At 42.1% G+C, this 19,534-nt stretch overlaps 2 protein-coding genes across 4 annotated transcripts in view; one reads left to right on the top strand and one right to left on the bottom strand.

Annotated features, from left to right (window-relative positions):
* DYTN (dystrotelin) overlaps positions 1-19,534 on the bottom strand; it is a 62,963-nt gene that overhangs the window by 24,629 nt on the left and 18,800 nt on the right. For 2 of the 3 annotated variants that reach the window (XM_057411750.1, XM_057411748.1), the window contains 3 exons: positions 18,380-18,539; positions 16,693-17,161; positions 15,713-16,151 (listed from right to left, as the gene is read on the bottom strand). In XM_057411750.1, coding sequence (XP_057267733.1) covers positions 16,048-16,151; positions 16,693-17,161; positions 18,380-18,539 — 733 coding nt within the window. In that variant the 3' untranslated portion in view covers positions 15,713-16,047. Of the gene's footprint in view, positions 1-15,712; positions 16,152-16,692; positions 17,162-18,379; positions 18,540-19,534 lie in introns of those variants that run through there. The other variant, XM_057411749.1, reaches the window with a different exon arrangement.
* On the top strand, positions 6,560-12,017 carry FAM237A (family with sequence similarity 237 member A). The gene is made up of 2 exons (XM_057411763.1): positions 6,560-7,221; positions 11,442-12,017. Exons 1-2 carry the CDS (start codon positions 6,816-6,818, stop codon positions 11,579-11,581), a joined length of 546 nt encoding a protein of 181 aa, XP_057267746.1. The 5' UTR covers positions 6,560-6,815; the 3' UTR covers positions 11,582-12,017.

Genomic DNA, 19,534 nt, shown 5'->3' with positions numbered 1-19,534 from the left:
TAATAGCTAGATGAACCATTCATCAGGAAAGAAATACTAGAATATTGCAACTTATACCTGACCAAGGTTTAGCCAAAGAAGATGAGAAGTCAGAGGCACTACCACACTGTTAGGCAAGATGCTGAAGCTGGTAAAGAGATGGCAAAGATATGATCTAAAAACCATCTATAACTCCCTTTCAAACAACTGTGAAGATAAAAGAGCCAAATTCTTCTTGGAAGAGCCATATATGTGCCTATAGCCCAAATTAGGAAACAAACTAGAGAGTAGGAAAAAAAATATCTACTAGGATTCCAGACACAGCCAATTTGATCTAGTATTCAGACTTGTGCTTCAAGCACAAGACCTCCAGAGGGCTGTTTTCACCAACGCTTCTTCAAACTCCGTGAAATCCAACAGGACACAGAAGTATGTCGTGGTAGGGAAAAAGAGCAGAAGCAGAGCAACACAAAGCTTGCCTAACTCATCAGGGGCTGGAGTCCACTTCTCAGGCACAGGCCAGAGACATCCCAGGGTGTCCACAGGACACCAACTCCTGGCTCAGAATGGGTATATACCCATCTCTTGCCTGTCCCATGTCTTGTCTGCTAGCTCCATGGAGATACTTCAGGTCATCACCGATGGTGTATAGCACAGAGTCCTGACTCAAAGCCCTCTAAATATCATTTTAAAAATTAATAAAAAAATACCCATAGACTTTGGATAAAGCATGAGTATTTTGTTCCCAAGAAGCTCTTAGGTATATTTGTCAGAGAGCCAATTTTAAGGAGTTTAATCTCCTGCTTAAAAGAGAATTTTAAAAGATATAAATGGGAGTCCAGGAGTTTGATTCCCCACTTTACCTTTGTGGATTTTGAAGGAGAAAAAAAAAAGAAAAAAAAAGATTCAAGTCTCTGCCACATACCATGAATTTAAAACCTAAAAGTGCTCTCTTCCCTCAGAGAATCTCACCTTTTGCCTTTGCCATCTCTTAGCCACGATTCACAGATCGCTGAAAATTTGGAAGCCAATTTAGTAAAACACAAACTTTCAGCTAAGAATATGCCTTGAAAGCATTTGTTTTTAGGTTAAGGCTTTACTGATGAGGTGTCTCATCACGCAGCTCACTTCACAGAGCTCAACGCTGGATCCAGGTGTGGCTGCTTATTGCAGTAACAGGCAAGTTGCAGGGACCATCACACATTGTGCTCTCTCAGACTGAGCGCTGAATTTAGTTTTTGTTTTAAATTTGCAAATGCTTACTTAGCTCAGGCAATTGTAACACATTGCTTATCAACTGCTAATGTTGAACCACATCAGAGGGTTTGCAGGGAGCAAAGGCAGTAAGGAAATAACTGCACTTTACTCAAAATGCAACTACCAGTGACATGGCCTCCTACTTTTCTCTCTGCATCCCCTGCTCCTACAGCCTGATCATTTTAACACTAGCTTGTATCTTATTTTTACATTTTTCAGTAGAAAAAATGTCATTTCTGTAGTATTACATGATCTGAAATCTCTCTCCTGCCTACGAGTTAAAGAATCAACTTCTCTTGATAAAGACATCCTTTTCCAAATGACTCTGAATATGACCTACAGCCCATCCGAATTAAATTCATTCATAAGATATGGAGACCTGCTGAAGATGTATTCCCCTGACAGCAAATGTTCACATCATGCAGTGCAATGAAAGAAAGATTACTGATAGCCTAAAAAGGGCACAGAAAGCTTTACTGAGAGAGAGTACATGGAACTGAATGAGATGGCCAATCCTTCTGTGTTTCTTCTCCACTCAGAGGTTGAGGTGATGAATCCAATTATCAAAAACCTCTTTCCCAGAAACAGAATACGAGTGCTCTGGTTCAGAGGGAACAGACTGTAGTAGGCTCAGGAAGTATTTGTGGAGCTGAGTAACTTTATCTATAGCAGTATTTCCCTTGAGCAGTGACTCTCATTTCTCCGAGAACCCCTGCTTCAGCACCCTTGGGTCTACCAGAAGGATTCTGAGTGGAATGAAACCTATGATGCTCTTGATCCAAAATCAGATAAAATGCTCCTCAGAAGGGGACTCAAGCTAACTCGCTTCTTAACAATGAGTCCAGAAAGATTCCAGGTTGGCAGAAACATATCAACTCACAACCGATATTTTGACTTTTCCAAGTTGCAAGCCTTTTGATCTGCCCTTATGGGGCAGAATCCTTAGAGTGACACTCTAAGGATCCAGCAACGTCAGCAAAAAAACACCCCTGCTCTGATCTGGCTTCCTGCACCCAGGCCATGAACACAAGCAGCCTCAGAGCCTTTTCTACCCAGGAGCTTCCTTTAGGTTGGTTACATGACAACACCCATGCCTTACAGGAACACTTTCCTTCTTTCCCTCACCAAGTTCAACACCAAACACAGAGGCTAGGAGAAGCACACTGGTTACTGACATGCCAAGGAGACTCCAGATAGCTCACGGGCCCAAATTCAGTTTCTACAGAGCAAACTTGAACAAAAAGGCTTAAAGATCGCTTTGGCACTAGAACCAGGGAGAGGGCGGTCTACTGGAATAGCCTGTATTTGATAGCAAAGGAGAAACACTGGAGAACCTACATGACACAAAGCTTCCCATTGCCATGTCACAAGGGCTCCTTGCAAGGCATGACATTCTTCAGTTCCTCACAAAGCCTGTTTCAGCAGTTGCTGCTTAGTATTACCTCCGTACCAACCCCACACTTCTTCAAGAATAAGAGGAACACGTGCAAGTTTGGCAGAGTCCTACCACATAGTTATCTACATTGATTCTAGCCAGATGTTCTCTCACCCCCTAAAAGTTCCTTTAACTTCTGTTCAAAAGTAACATTACTTACACAGAATATATTTTCACATGGATTGTTCATGGATAAAAGGAAATAAAGCATCGGGAGAAGAAAGAACAGTGTTTATTGTCATAGACTCATGGTAAGATCATGGGTTAGGAAAGGAACATACGTCTCTATTTACATGGACAGGATGCACAGAAAGATGTAAAATTACAAGGACATATATCACTAACAAAAACCTGTGGTTCAAGCCAGCTTTCCACCTGGTATAAACCAGGATGGCCTCACTGACTTCAACAAAGATAAGCCTGGTGCTACTGAAGTACAGGTGCTTCATGGAGAAAGGACGATGGTTCAAAGTACAAAGATATCAGGGAGCTGAGAGTGAAAGTCTTGAAAGAAGACTGGTATGAACTGGTGCAGCTGCACTGGCTGCAGACAGGCTGCAGGGCTACATGATTAGCCCTACAGACCACACACAGTTTTGAAAAAAGAATGGTCACCCTCCCCACTGCTTCACATATCTAGTGTTAAAAAAGTTAAGCCAGCACTGGCTAGTAACCTGCTCCCAGAGCCCCGGCTCCGAGTTGTGTGTTTGAGGCAGAGTTGAGCTCAGGCTCTTCTCTCTGCGCTGTAGCGGATGACCTTTTCAGCAGTAGCTTCCTTCTACTTCTCTGCTAGCTTGGCCTGTTTCCCTTAACATGTACAGAGGTTTTGCAGCTCTTCCAAGGAGGCGGCAGCAGAGAGGGACGGCAGCTGAGAATCTCAGAAAGCACAACAATATTAGACCACTTTATTTTCTTTGTTTTGCTGAGGGATGGTGTGCAGCCTTCCAAGGTAGCTCTCCTTTACCTAAAGCTGTGGAACTGAGCTGCAGCAAGCAGCTCAGCCCCATTGCTGCAGTTATTGCCTCTGCTGGCTTTCTTATGGGACTGTCCTCTGTGTCTCTGCTTCAGGTCCCAGGAAAGCTGGACCTGCTACTGTATAGGCTGAACCCTAACCAGCAAACAGCCCTAGTTTGTGCCACACAGACTCCTGCTCTGTGGTGAGGGACCTCCAGCAGCCGAGCACAGCAAGCAAGATGCTTGGGGGCTGAGCCAGGTCCAGACAACCCGAGACGTATGGTAGGGGCTTGCTTTTAACCCTGGTCCCCCACGATTCAGCACTGCTAGGAAAGGGGGAACAGGGAGGGCTGCGCTTTGCCCAGTGCCCAGGTCTGTTACTCTTTTAGCGCCCCGGCGGACAGCTTCCCCTGTGTCGGAGCCCAGACCCCAGGGGAGCAGGATTCCGTGGGGAGCGGACAGGCGGGGCAGAGGAGAGGAGCTCGCTTGAATAGGGTCAGCTCCGCAAGGTGAAGGAGAGAGCGCCGGGTGCCCGGGAGCCACGGCCCGGGGGTGGGGGCTTCTCCCCGAGCCCTGACGTAAAAACTAAGAGGGGCTGCCCGCTCTGGGTTCTTAAGGAGCGCGGCGGCGGCGGGCGCCGAGAGCCGAGCCCTGCCCTGCCCGCCCTGCACACCGGACCGCCGAGGTAAGGGCTGAGGAGCCGGGGGCGCCGGAGCGGGCGGGACGGGACGGGCCAGGAGCGGGGTCGGAGGGGGAGCCCAGCAGAGTCTCGGACTGGCGGAGCTGCCCGCCGGCGCTCCGCGAGCAGCGCTCGCCGCCGAGACGGGCACTCGCTGCTGCTCCGCGGGACCGGGCTCGGCTTCCCCGAGGGGTAGGATGGAGCGACTAGTCACAGCCGATAGCCACAACCACGTAAAGCAGCGACAGCTAAGGAGCTAATTCACTTTTTAATGATTATTACAATTGTAAGGGGCTATTTGTGATGGGGAGCGGAAAGGAGGGGTAAACTGCCAGAAGAGGGAGCAAAAAGAAAAAAAGAAAAGTCAGAACCAAGTGCGAATATCACACACACAGACTTCGATTTATAGACAGAAAGACCTAAAAAATGGAAGGGGGGGGGGGGGGGGGGGGGGCTGCTGGAAGCATTCACCACAAGCTCAGGTAAGAGATCAATGAAAACTGACATTCCCTGAACATCCCTTCAGCTCTCAGCCATCTAAAAAATTGAATCTGAACTTTGCAGAAGACTAAGAGCAAAATGTTGCAGGATTAGACCAGACCATAAGAACTAGGGGTCTTGGCTACTGGCCCTGACCAATGCCATTGATGACACACTTGAAATGACATCCACCGTTGTATTAACATCCTGTGGACTCCCTGCCCAGGGCAGTTCCTTTGCTCACGCATCTGACAAGTCTAGAACCCTTTACCCTTGTACCCCTTTGTAATTTAGAAAGTTTCTAAAGGGGCTGGAAGCAGCAGAGTAAGCAAAGCAACCTACTCAGTTGGTAACCAGTGTAAAATAGATGGCCCTTGTTCAAGTGACACGCTTAAAAGCCAATTTTAGTATTACTCCTTTGAACTATCTGTTGGTGATTTTCTGTTTTGGGTTTTTTTTTGGTTTTTTTTTTTGGGGGGGGGGGAATGTTTCCTTCCCATGGTCATATCTGAGATTGCTAAATTGCTTTGAAAATTAGGTTGATAAACAAAGTTAATTATGGCTAGGTGGATTTCCTGTCTCTTTATAAGCAATTTCACACCAAGTGATAACTTGTTTAGACTTTAAGATTATATTTTCTTGAATGCATGTACAAGGCCAGGCTGGATATATTTCTGTGCAACCTAATCTAGTTGAAGATGTCCCTGCTCATTGTAGGGTGGTTGGACTAGATGACCTTTGAAGGTCCCTTCCTACCAAAACTATTCTATGATTCTACGTTCCTTGAAAATGTCTCGGTAAACAGACAAGTATGCACAAATTGCATAGCATACATGCCCAGGTGTATGCTGCACAGCGGAAAGGCTCCAACGAACAAATAAGTAAGAATGAAGCATTGACTCACAGGATGTCTTCAATTTTGCTTCAGAGAAAGCAATCAAAACCTGCCTTGTGCACTATCGTACAGAAGAGCAATGCTTCTGGAGGTCTTGGGAGCAGCATGAGGGCAACCTCATCACTACAAAGCAGTTGGGGAGTAAAGTCTGAATACCTCCAGAATTCTCCCAGAACCTGACCAGGTAGCCAGATAGGGGCTAGGTAAGAATATCACTGCCAGGACTGACATTTCTGAAGACCACTTTAGATTTACCACAAAATATGTTCCACAAGTAACTTACCCCTCCCTGAGCTTGCACACTGGCAGGGGCTTGGCCACTTTTCACACACAATCCATCTACATGCTTCTTCTGTCTTCAATATTTCTCTTCACAGAGCAGGGAAACATTTATTGTGCTTTTGATGACCACTCATGGAAGAAGCTTTCTACACAAAAAGCCAGTTGAGTATTAACTTGAGCTCATGAGGCGAGGTACCTTCTCCCCTGGCAACATCCTCCAACAATCAGACCAAACACATAAAGCATGAACACTCAAGTGATCAACACACACATTAAACAGAATTGTTTGTCTTAAAAGCTGATCTCTGATGTTGTAGATGTCCAAAAATGGGAGGTTCTCCACATGCCTTGAGCTATACTAAAACCCACCCCCAAATCTGTTACACATTAGAAATGCATATTAGATATGTAGTATCAGAAATATTAGAAGCATGTGAATCTGCAGACTATTTTAAAGGCCTTATAAAGTCTTGAGTAAAGCAAGACTACCTAAAGGCTTACATTCTTTGCAAGAAGGAATATTTTTTTACCGAAAAAGGTTAGGGACCTGTAAATCAGGAAAGGACAAAAAGTTTCTACATGAAGAAGTTCCACATAAAAGAACTCATCAGATGGATTTAAGGATGCTTAACAAATTTTAACACATGCTTCTGCTGCACAGAGTAATGCAACTCCACTTAGTATTTATATTCATACATGCAAAAAAAGCATACACAGATCTTTAAAGAGCAGAGAAATAATTGCCAACATCTGAAGTGCCTTCTTATATAATGTAAGGTACCAGGGCTTTGTTCCTGCATCTAACAGAGAGGAATTTTTCATCTTTTTTTCGTTTTGTTACATTTCAGTGTACTATGGACCTTGGGAACAGAAGAAGAATCCACTGCAACATGAGACTCACCTCTCTCCTAATCATGGGAGCGTTCTGCATAACGCCCTTCCTCTGCCATAGCCAAATTGATCCACTAGCTCTTGGGCGAGCAGACCCCCAGTGTTGGGAATCCTCCTCAGCTGTCTTACTGGAGATGAGGAAGCCTCGTATTTCTGACTCTGTCAGTGGCTTTTGGGACTTCATGATCTTTCTGAAATCATCAGAGAACTTGAAACATGGGGCTTTGTTCTGGGACCTGGCTCAGCTCTTCTGGGATATCTATGTGGACTGCGTGCTCTCCAGAACCCATGGCCTAGGGAGAAGGCAGCTAGCAGAAGCTGAACAGAAGATTGCTAGTCTACGTTCTCAATTCACAGTGAGAAACCAAGGTTACTACTCCTTTAATACATGTTTCATGGGCAATAACTAGTCTAGCAGGAAAGAAGAGAGATACAGGCTTATTGTGTTATGTGGTAATAGTACAGAAATAGAGAACATGCTGCACAGCCTCTCAGTAACAGCACAATAGTAACAGTACAACAGTAATAGTACAGAGCTATTTTTGTGTTTAAAGTGATCTCAGTAAAAATTTGACCTCCAGACAACCTGTACTCTAATGACAGCTTTTAAGATTCAGTTTGGTGGGGGGAGGAAGGGCAGCAGAAAGTGAAACATAGGAGAATTCAAACAAAGAATACAACTCAGCAACTGAACATACAAATATATTCCTACACACCAGCTTTTTTACCACTATTGTGCCATGGACAAGCTAGTTCCGAATCCTTCATTCCAAGAGGTGCATTACCCCAGGAATGTGTTGCACTGACACTGCTGGGGAGAGTGGCAGTCTTTCAGCAGAAAAGCAGGGCTGTTTACTTGCCATCTAGTAGTCACCCACTAGGTATTTCCATACTGGCAACTTTGCCCAGCACACAGACCTAGGACTCAGACATGTGCAGGCTTTCAGACACAGCTACAGCTTCAGGAGGAAGAACACTATCTACGACGCTAAATGATGCAATTCCTAACCTCCAGGTTCCCAACCCCAGAGCAAAATCCCCCGGCCTAAACTAGATGTTTCCATATTCAGTAAGGCGAGAGCTGGCACCTCACAGCAGGATCTGCAACAGGTATCATGTCAATTATCCTCCTCATTCTCAATAGGAAGATACAGCATAGCTTTTCCTAAATCTCAGTCCCTTCCAAGGCTTCAGTTCTGATTCTGCTACCAAGAGATGTATCCTTCCCTCGAGGATGTCCACTTTCAGAAGGGGAAGGTGCTATAAGCTGATGGAAGGGTAGAAATGCTGCTGCCATCACCAACAGCGTAGTGAATTGGGCCCACAGTGACAAGGCAGAACTGCCATTTCACTTTAATGGATTCAGACCCTTACCTCCGCTTCCTAGATCAGTGTGTTAGTTATCAATGTCTGGAGGGAATGTCCATGGAAGAATGAAGAACCTCTCTGGGCAGCTACCCATCACAGTCTCTCTAAAAAAGGGACTATGAACTCAGAATTCTTCTGCCTCAGGGACACTATACCACTGGACAGTCCAATTCTTGCCCACAAACCTCAAGATGTTTTGTGTAATGAAAGAGGATTTGATAGACAGGATCAAGAGGTCCCTCACCCCCATTACCTACAAAGGGTATCTTAGCCATTAAGCCAGGAGATGGCTCTGTTTGAATCAATCCCCTTAGAATGAAGAACTCCTTGCACACATTGGGACAATTTCTAAACTCTGAGTCAGACCACCACTATCTGCATTTTAAAAGCAAACAGTGGATCCTATCCTGCTCTGCAAAGAATCAGAGCTATCACATAGCTCTACAATCTTGACTGAGTTGACATACATTGACAGCAGACAGCACTCTGGTGACAGCAGACAGGCCACTTCTGGTTCTCAAGTGGCCTTAGGCATCACAAAGGCAGCAAGTTGCTCACTCCTGACCAGACTGATGCACTTTTGAATGCAAACAACATGCAGCTTCAGAAACATGAAGCAGTAGTACCATCAAAAAGCGAGATGTTCACCAGGTTAAAGCACTAGATAAATTTTTGTTTTCAGGATTGCAGCTCTGAATATCACTAAATTCATCTTTAGCCTTTTGTTTACATCTGGCTCTTCATGTCTATATCACACTGTGATTTTCCTAAACAAAGAGCTTTTGCTCCAGTTGAGATTAAGAGTAACAGTCTGACATATTTGGAAGAATCAAATTATGGTGTTTGTGATTAATACGGACTTTTTACTCCTAAACAGATTTTAAGTGCTACTAGGTATTCACACTTTAAGACAAACAAGGATTCCTCCCCTTCTCCATTTCTTTACCTCCTTGTTTTGTGAGCTGTAATCGGTTAATCTGTTTCTCTGTACAATTGATTAACATCAGTGAGTAGCAGGCAGCTTATAACAGTGACCACATAATTTTAATTTTTTGGAGGAGCTATCTAACCTCTTATCCAAGTCTCCCAGTTTTTGGACAAAGCCAGCTGGTTTAATCTTGGTAACTCTTGACCTTACTGCCTTGTTTCACCAGTGAAAACAGAAATCAGTTGTTCATAATCGCAGATAGAAATCACATCCTAGAAATTAGGAGGAATAGAGCTACTGCTTCTTACATGTAAAGAAATATACAAGCCTGTTGTCTTAGCCCAAAGAGCAGCACTAACAGCATTTGAACAACCTTCTGTATTTCACATCTACATGGGTAGGTACAAATAGCTCTCAGTAGGCTTGTTTTAGAAGACAAACAACAAAGCAAGATTTCTTTTGCTTTATACCATTACTTTTGCAGCCATTGATAACATTGTTATTGCTCCATACTGAAGTTCTAAATCTTACTCCTTTTAAATATTTATTTTGTGTTGTTTTGGGGTTTTTTATTTGGGTTTTGGGGGGGTTGTTTGTTTGGTTTAGTTTTTTTAATTGCAAACAGGATCATAACACAGGAGCAAGCTGTAAGCTACATTCACTGTAGTCCTTAAACATATCATGGAATTGGAAAAGCAAAACAGAGATCTGCACTTGACACAGTAGCATTGATGTTAAGGTGTTACTGTTTTAATGTCAGGTTTCAAAACTGAAGGGTAAACCCCATGAGGACATTGTGAAAATTGAGTATCAGGAACTAGGCTTTTTCTAAGAAAAAGAAAAACCAAACCAAGCAAACAAGCAAGTAAACAAACAAGAAAAACCAACAATACACAGCAGTCAGAAGTGCTCCAAGCAAAAAACTTCCTGAAGGCCTTGGTGAAAGTTTCACAGTAGTACTGAACAAAATACTTTGACCTCCTGGGAAAAAAACTATTCTGTCTGAGTGTACACCAAGACAATGATAAAAGTAGCTCCAGTCCAGACTACGGGGTGCAAACACTGTTTTCTAGTCTTACCAGGCTTCTAACTGTAGTTAGTAACAGATCTCAAGATACTCTTTAAACTCTATACAATCTATTAAAAATACAACAAAATCAGAACAGCCATATATGAGTTATCTGACAAACCACCTCCATCCAGATAAAATCTTACTTAACCAGCATCATTTCAACTTCCCCAGATATCTCACAAAGAAGTGTTAGTCAGCTTTAAACTGAGACAAGTAGGGAGAGTCCTTTACAGTTACCTTGCCAAGATATCTTTAGTAGCTCATCCCTTTCCCCAAAAAAAAACCTGAATGCTATGAAAAAGCACATTTCATAAAAACATGTCCAGCATACTACAACACTAGTTAGATACATTATAGTTGTCAGAAACTCTTAACGAGCCAAAACAAGGCTTAAAAATCACAAGAAGAATATAGCTTTTGTACTCACAACAAATTTTCCCAAGGAGCACCTGGACAAGAAGACTTGTTTCAAGAAGCCAGGTAGCACATCCCCTCCATAAACACTTGAACAACAACAACAAAACCAAAAACACATCTCCACCTCTTTTCTGCCTCTCTTCTCCTCACCTAGCCGTGCCCCTGCTACCTTGCTACTCAGAGTGGCTGCAGCTGTGCACACCTCCCTCACAGGTGCAGGTAATGAGGCTCAAATCAGCACCTCAGATCAGGTGCAAGGGAGGGTAGCGGGGCAAAGGCTGCTGTATTATGCATCTGAGGTCTGGTAAATAAACAGATACTGTGTTAAACAGTCTTTAAGAAGACAAATGTGTGTAAAAGAAATAAAGCCAAGTGTGGGCTTTTGGAGATCATTTCAAAGAAAATGCCCCATAGTTTCTCAAGCTAAAAACATATGTGCTACTAAACAATGTGAGAGATCTCATTCACTGTGCAGGGAGGTTGATGACAAGCCAGTCAGTCAGTAAGGCTGTGACCAGGCTCAAGTGCTTAGACTCTGCTAATTACAAATGGAAGAATTTTACAGGAACACTGAAGGAAAAGGTCTATGCTGGGGGAAAAGATCAAAGTAACTTGTCACTAAAAGGCAACTTGCAAATGGAGGGTCATGGCTATCACTAAAACAAGGGGCTTGGGGGCAATGCTGATAAAATAGGGACCAGCAGTTAAAGATGGAGGAAACATGGATGTAGAAAACTGAGTATTGAGCTGCCCTTTACTGTTTGGAAACTGATTACATATATGCATCTTCATGTAATTTTTCAGGGATATTTCCTCATATTCAGAGGTCACCAGTTCTGAAGAAGAAAGACTTGTTTGAAGATTTAATAAGTATCCACATGCATAAGAGCATATCTACATTACTTGGAAGAATCACTGGAGAGCTAGGGAAAAAGAGGAAATGACACATTTAGTCCAAGATCTTGATTTGTGTATACGTTTAAGCTACTTCTCTTTATTTGTTTTTTGCATTTTAATCCTCATTGATGTCAATTTATATGCTGGAAGAAGGCCTGTAACTATGAGCACTGATTTCTGATTAACTTGGACTTGTGGGATTTTTTAATTGCTTATGAATTCAGACTCCTTAATAAACTGCATGATTTATAAGCAGTTGCCTACTTTAATCTGTGTGTATATCAGGCTTTTTGTAATGCATGTGACCTATCCAAACTATTGGCCTTTGGGTGCCAAAACAGGAAATAACTGATCCTTCAATAAAATATAGACAAGCAGAGGAGGAAGTTGCCAAAAACCTCCACTGGCTCCAAGACAGGATTAGAGTCAAGATGGTGATGTTTTATTGTATGCATAGCTGTAAGCTTGTACAAAGCAACCACTGTTGAAGGTTTTTACTAAGGAAAAGTAGTACATATTTTTATATTAAAAACACCTTAAGAAGATGGTTTTGGTTTTCTAGTAAAAGTGTTACAGGTTTTACCAGCAGCTTCTCTGTGTGCTTTAATATGCTGGTTTTTACAGTATTTTCCCTAATTTTTGTTACTAAAAACATCACTTAAAGTGCTTAATTAAAAGAATTCTCACGCATAACTTGAATTTGCATGTTTTTTAATTTGCAGCTTCCTTGTAGACAAATCAGTTTCCTCTGTGACTGTTACTCAGAACTCTAATAGGCAGTCTGATATTAAACTGATGCAACATAGCTTTGGGCAGGTAACATTTGATGCTTTGATGAAATGAAATATTTCCATCGCCTGGGTGGCTGAATGCAGCTAAAAAATTAAGCTTTCCAGGGCAATTACATTCAGTTGTTAACTCAAAGTTGCTTTCCTTCAACATGTGGCAATATTTGGTTTGTTTGGGTTTGGGGTTTTTATGTTTTTGGGTTTTTTGGTTGTTTTTTTTTCCAAAATGCCCGAAGAAAAAGTGATTTGCTGAGTGTTCATCAACTTGCAGAAATAGGTTCAAGTAGCACAATATGTAAATGAAATCTTAAAACAGTTACTGGGCCTGAATAAAATAAAGCTTAAACAGTTCCGTTAGATGAAATCCTGACCTTATGGAAGCAGCAAAAAACTGTAAGAGGGTTATCATCTTCAGTGGCACAGAATTTGTACTTAATCTCCTGGGTTCAGAAGCAGCAGTCATTTTTCTCCTTCTTAGTAGCTGGTGCAGTGCTGTGTTTTTGACTTTCAGCCTGGGAACAGTGCTGATAACACTGATGTTTTTAGTTGTTGCTCAGTGATGTTTATGCTGACCAAGGACTTTGTGAGCCTCATGCTCTGCCAGGGAGGAGGGGAAGCCAGGAGGAAGCAGAGACAGGACACCTGACCCAAACTGGCCGAAGAGGTATTCCATACCACAGCACGTCATGCCCAGGATGTAAACTGGGGGCAGTTACCCAGAAGGGCTAGATCACTGCTCGGTCGGGCTGCGTATCGGTTGGCGGGTGGTGAGCAGTTGTATTCTCTTCCCTTGTTATTTCCCTTACCACGATTATTATTGGTGGTAGCTGCAGTGTTTTGTGTTACACCTTAGTTACTGGACTGTTCTTATCTCAACCCATGGGAGTTACATTCTTTCCATTCTCCTCCCCATCACTCTGGGAGATGGGGGAGGAAAGGGGGGTGTGAGCTAACAGCTGTGTGGTTCTGGTTTGCCAGCTGGGGTTAAACCATGACAGTTACCCATGTAACAAATCATTTAAATGTTCAAGAGAGGAGAGAACACTAAAGCAGGATGAACACAGGAACACACAGTTTAGAACACTCTGCAGCATCCTCCCAGCTGCCTCTGCCTGCAGCCATCACCTACAAGAGTGCTCTGCTACCATGTCAGAGGTGAGAGCAGTGTTAACAGCAGATATCCTCACTCCTATCCTACTGTTGTTAATTATCTAATTTATATAAATATATCTAAAAGCCCCATTGTGCACAACTTTGTACTAACATAAGAGACACAGTCTTCACCCACAGTCCCTACAGCTATTAAGACCAGCAACTAACAAGGAATTTAAGGGCTGGATGTCTCAGCCAAACAGGATTGGTATTGTAGCAGACCAGATGTTACCTGTTCCCATGCGCTCTCAAGCTCTAGAAAAGCTGAAACCAGACAGATTATCTGAACAGGTACTGTTTATCTTAGATGCTCTTCCAAAGGCCCCTTTGTAAGAGGCTAGTGCTTCTACTTTAGATACATCCTTCCTGCAACAACAGGATCCCCCAGGGAAGGGCTGCGGGCAGCTTTCCTCTTCCCTTCAGATAACAGAAATGGTGAAATGCCACTATGGGCCCAACTGAAGTTTAGTTTAAACAAATTTGCAACACTTCTCTACTTCAGCAGGCTTCTTAATTAGCAGGCTGTAGCATCCTTTGGGGAAATGAGCAGGAAAGGATTAGTACATAGAGGAAAGACTGAGAAAACAGATGAATCTCTAGCATAGGTCACACATAGTTTCCCCATTGAACATTTGAAAATTGCTGACATAAAGGAGATAATCTGTGTTATTAATTGTCCCGAAATAAAAAAGGGATGCAACTAATGACATGTAAACTTGTAAGTGATAAAGCTCCTGAAGGAACGCCTACCTCAGGGAATTTCTTCTCTCTGAAGGTCTCAGAGCATAGTTCTATTTTATAATTTAAGTCTTGCTTGCTTTTGTCCAGGTCTCAACAATTTTGGCGTTAAAACACAATCAGAAGATGCTGATGTTTGCTACTGATTTACTCACTATAAATTGAGACCTTCTAGGATGGCTGTGTTAAGGAAAAAAAAAAGTGCTTTGAGTGTGAGATGCAAGCGGATTTGATGTACAGGAGTAATTCAAAATGTCTCTGTGTCTAAAGACAGGATATCACTTCCTACCACTTTGCCCTTTAAATTTCATTAGCAGATCTTGGGGTGTGCTAGGACTGCTTTTGTAGGTACGGTTCCTGGCTTATTGTTTCTCAGTCTGTGTGTGTCAGAACAATGGAATGAACACGTCTGAAGTTGATCTGTTGCCAGCTGAACTGAGTAGCAACAAAATAAAGGCCTTGGGATTTTGTCCCTTTCATCTTATAAGGACCTCGTAGTTAAACAGCTGCTTGTTGGCATGGAAAAACACTTCCTTGAGTCTTTATGCGCTGCCATGAAGTAAGAGTTCGTGGTGGTTCAGGAATATGGTTGTAAGAATTTGTGCTCCAGACCTAGTCTGTGTGGCATCAGACCAAACCAGTTTTTGTTAGCTATCACTGTTTCCAGCTGGTTGTAATCCACATGCACTCATGCTTGAAGGAAACTTAAAGTCTCAACAGAAGCTGATGGATATTTTCCCATTATCAGAAGTTCTTTATTGTATGTATCTCTTGGCACTGGTATATTGCAAAAGCTACTAAGCCTTTATCTCACACTATATTCTGTTTGTGATAATACAAGTATCCACTTTCTAGGGACCCCATCCCTATGTGTTTTGTGGGGTCCTCACCCTCAGTTAGTTTCTCTACTTTTGAGCTGCATCACACTTCCTTTGCTAGAGACAAGCTACTTGTCAGCTTCCAGTTGCATACCATTATTTGTTGCTGTAATTCTTGGATGTTTGCAGTACATGTAATTAAGGCCTCCTGTGACCAAAACTAGCAGAAATAACCAGGAATGTTTATTGCTATCACTACCACAGTATAAGGCCTTTCAAGAAGGTGGCTGAGGTGCTACCAACAGGAAACAAGATTTCTAGCCATTTTAATGAGTCAGTCTGTCCCTTTATCTTGGTGATTATAATTAATTCTGAAAAATACAAGACCAGGAAAATCTGTGTGGGAAATTAAGCATTCTATTCCAATGTTGTCCCAGATATGTAAGTTAATCAGGAATGGAAAGGCTCTTCTAAACCAATTAAATTACTTTAAGTGTTCAAAGCATATTTTCATTTAATTCAGTAGTTTGGAAAAATATGATTATATAAATACCAAATATTGGGAAGTCTGACAATTAAGAACTCATTTCTTCCTTTAATCTAAGAAACAATGATGTGATAGCAAATACACCACTGAAACCAGTTAACAGAACTCATATATATTAAAAAAAAATGTTCCTGAAAGACAAGCCATTATGGATTATACGGCACTAAGAAGAGAAGACAGGGCAGGACAGTCGTTAAAGCCTGTGTAACATTAATGAAGACATGCTGATTTTTATCAGCTGGGCTAACACCTACTGCACAGGAGCTGGAAGCCACCAACAGAAGCCACCAATAGTGTTAAGAATGTCGTTCTCTTAACACTATTTATGGTCCCTGGTGAAGTCAGTAAATGCAGAAGTCTGTTATGTTGGGTTATTACAGCAAAACATCTGAGACACTTTTAAAAGTCTGATATGACATCAATTACCTTCAATAGTTCAGTGGAGCTGTAAGGGCAAGTGGTAGCTTCCATCATTTACAAGCTGGTGAAATCACTTGGTTGATGAGGTCAGAAAAGGATCTGCTAACATGTTCAGCTGTAGAGAAGAATTCCTGCTGCAAAGCAGACTGTTGAGCTGAAAAGTAGAACAGATTTTAAGACTTTCAGACCATTTAGGTGCTGTCAGAGCCCTAAAAACTGTAAATTTCCAATTTTTTAGAAACAGCAGTTTTTGCCATCATTCTTTTTTTTACGTCCTCATTATCAAAAGTGAGACATCTTGACCATTGAACAAAGCTCTAAGCAAGACCACTGATCCTACAAAGGGATTTTGTACTGCTGGAAGTCTGCCAGAGACTAGATTCATAGTTACAGTGTCAGAAGGGGAAACAGAGAAGACCTCCAGTGCCCTCAACTATAAGTTTGCTCCTTAACTGACTGCCAAGACTGATTTCCTCTCATGCACTTTGACTCATCCTGTTTCAAATTAGTCCAACATAAGGAGCTATATTTCACCTTACAGGAATATGTTCTACCTTACGCTATACAGCTGGCATATTTCTACAATGGCAAAGGCAAGAATCTGGGTCTCCTCTGAGGGTTAAATGATTATGAACTACATTATAAAGTGGATGAAGGTGTGAAGACGGTGTCAAGATACCTGGGAGAGCTTATACCTGCTTGGGATTGGAGAGACACTGCATCCTTTAGTTTCATCACTAGCTGCTGCAGTTCCACTTCCTCACTGGCTTCTTTCTCATCAAGTGGTATCTTCACTGCAATGGGAGTAAGAACTGTATTCCTCATGATGTCCCTGTGGGAGTTTTCTGTCAATTCAGGCATATGTGTTTGATTCTCTTTTGCTTTTTTATCCCGAGGTCTGTTGCTCTTCAGGGATGCTGACTCCAGTGGGTCTTCTGAGATTAAGTCCACTGCAGTGGGAACTTCAGGTGTCTGTAAAAGCTGCATTCTATTTGTGGAGTTGGAGAAATTCGGAGATTTCCAGTCTGAACATGTTCTGGAATTAGGTCTTATTTGGGCAGGATTCAATCCAGCCTGCAGTGTCCTTTCCAGCAGGATGTGAGGACTTCTTGGCATCATATATTGACACTGTACAAAAGGATGCTCTGATGACTGGAACATTGTCTACAACATACACAGAACCTACATTGTGAAAATCATTGATATTTTCATTTGCTGACAGTACTAAAATAGGTAAGAAAATAATTTCGGGTCTGGTGAACTAAATCAATTCTTTTCATGAATAAAATATTATCCTGCAATAAAATAAAACAAAATTTGTTTGGACAAATCTATGTGGCCATTTTTTCCACAATTTCAATCTGAAGACATTATATGCTTTAATGCCATTGAAAAGTGAGAATAATAACATTTCGAGAGTAAAATTGCAGGAAAATTGTTACAGAAGAATTGCACTAAGTGAAAAATATATGGGTATATTTAACACATATCGAACACCTCACACCTGTTAACATTCAGAATTCCAAAACTAGGTTGGTTGTCAGTGCCACCATTGTACTTGAATTTTCTAGACAGAACTATGATGGCAAATACTATCCACTGCATGAACACCGAGTCTGGTGTAACTGGGGTCACTGAGATGACTGTGCATGTACTGAACATTTAACTGCATGCGTGGAGCCAGTCCTGCAAGCTGTGGACAGGTCAGTGTCACAGCATGCACATGAACAGTATGACATGCCAGGTCATACTGGACTCCATGTGCAAGTGCTATAAAGCTGGCCAAATGTACAGTGCAAATGTGTCTGGCTTTTCTGTGTATTTGGCCAACCTTGACAAACACATGAAAAGGAGCATTGAAGAAATTGCTACAAACATGCTGCAGGCGGCAAACATGTATGCATTCCCTGTGAAATAAGGATCTTTTTAGAACCTGAAAGAGATCTTAAATAAATAAGAGTCAATACAATTTAAAGGAAATAAAATATTTTCTGTTTGAGTAAAAAGTATTTTATTTATTCAGCGCCAACACAGAACTCTTCTCTAAAGAAAAGACTGCAATGGAGTATCTAACATTTCTTTTGGAAACCATTTTCTCCCTCATCTTCTTACTATATTGGAATATCCTCTCATTATTTTAACTGCCATAGTATCTAAATATCCCAGACATTGGTATCTGCGCTTGATGCAAAATATATACAAAATGACAAGTAAATCCCTGCTTCAAAGATCTTAATTGCTTCCTCTGAAGGCAAGATCTTAAGCAGACAAGTGGAAGGTGCACAAAATAGTATCAAGACTTCTGGTCTGTAGCAGAAGGAGTAGTTAGTGTCCAGTAATTGCCCATAGCTATGAATATTTTTGCTCTATTTATCACTATACCTTTACTTCTTGCTTCATTTGCTGCAACTTCATTTGTAGGTTTTCATGGCTTGCTCTCAGGCTTTGGAGCTTTGCCTCTATTTTGCAGCTTTTTTCTTCCTGACAGTTGTGAAGAAATTGCATTTTGCCCTTCCACTTGTTGAACTGCTTCTTCATGTACCTGCCAAGGGACATAGGAGGTGGGAATTTTTCTAGATCACACACACAAACATATGCAGTCATGGAAAAGAGCAAACACTGTAGCACAAGCTTTCTCCTATTTGTCAGTTCAGGAAATTTTGTCAGCCTTGGGGTTAGAGGCCAGCATTACAGGAATTGGGCTGTAGCCATGGAATTAGCAACAACAGGAGTGTTTTAGATGAGGAAAGGTGCGAACTGAGTGGAACTATAGCCAGGACTGGGCCTTGCATCTTGGGGTTTTACTTTTCCCATAAAGGTGGTTGCAACAGGAGAGACATTACAGCAGTCCCTCTGTCTAAAAGCAAACCACTTATGGCAACTCCCCAGCCTGGAAGATTCCCATCATTTCCACCTGGGCAGCAAAGGAGTAAAAGCAGCTTCTGTCCCTTTGCCTGAGTTCCTTCTGTGTAGCTTGTTTGATGATATGAATAGTTCCTGCATAGGCCACTTGTCCTTGAAAAGATCCTTTGATGTTTGCAGTGAGAAGTGCCACCCTCCCACACACGCCACTAGAAACTACCTACTTGGAGCACAGTCTGACAAAAATACCACACAAATCTCTGCTCTAGAGTTAGGATTTCTCTAAGAAGTTGGGGTTGAAATACAGTTTTGTTTTCCCCACGGCTAAGGTGGAGACTGACAGAAAAGCTTGTTGACACTGTAGTACTAAACCAACTACTTCACAACACACAGCTGAAAAAGTTATCTCATTTACTTAGTTACATCCAGAAGTTCATCTAATTCACTTCCTTTTGGGTATGTGCTGGCCACAGGCAAAAGCCACATCAATTTCACTGGAATTATGCAAGCCAAGCCTTTTAAAATTAAAATTAGTATTACAGTGGTCCCTCAGAACAGCATTTAAAGGGTCTTTACTGTAATATGGTGACTACCTTCAACTAACTCAGAGCCCAGTTCTGTGAACAGGCGCATAAATGCTGGAAGTTAGTTCAGAAAAAAGAACAAAGAGCTTTC

The sequence above is a fragment of the Pezoporus wallicus genome, unplaced genomic scaffold, assembly GCF_028554395.1.
Source record: "Pezoporus wallicus isolate ANWC-B61680 ecotype Strahan unplaced genomic scaffold, APGP_CSIRO_Pwel_v1 contig_6732, whole genome shotgun sequence".
Lineage (NCBI taxonomy): Eukaryota > Metazoa > Chordata > Aves > Psittaciformes > Psittacidae > Pezoporus > Pezoporus wallicus.
This window is presented reverse-complemented; position numbering and strand designations above follow the sequence as displayed.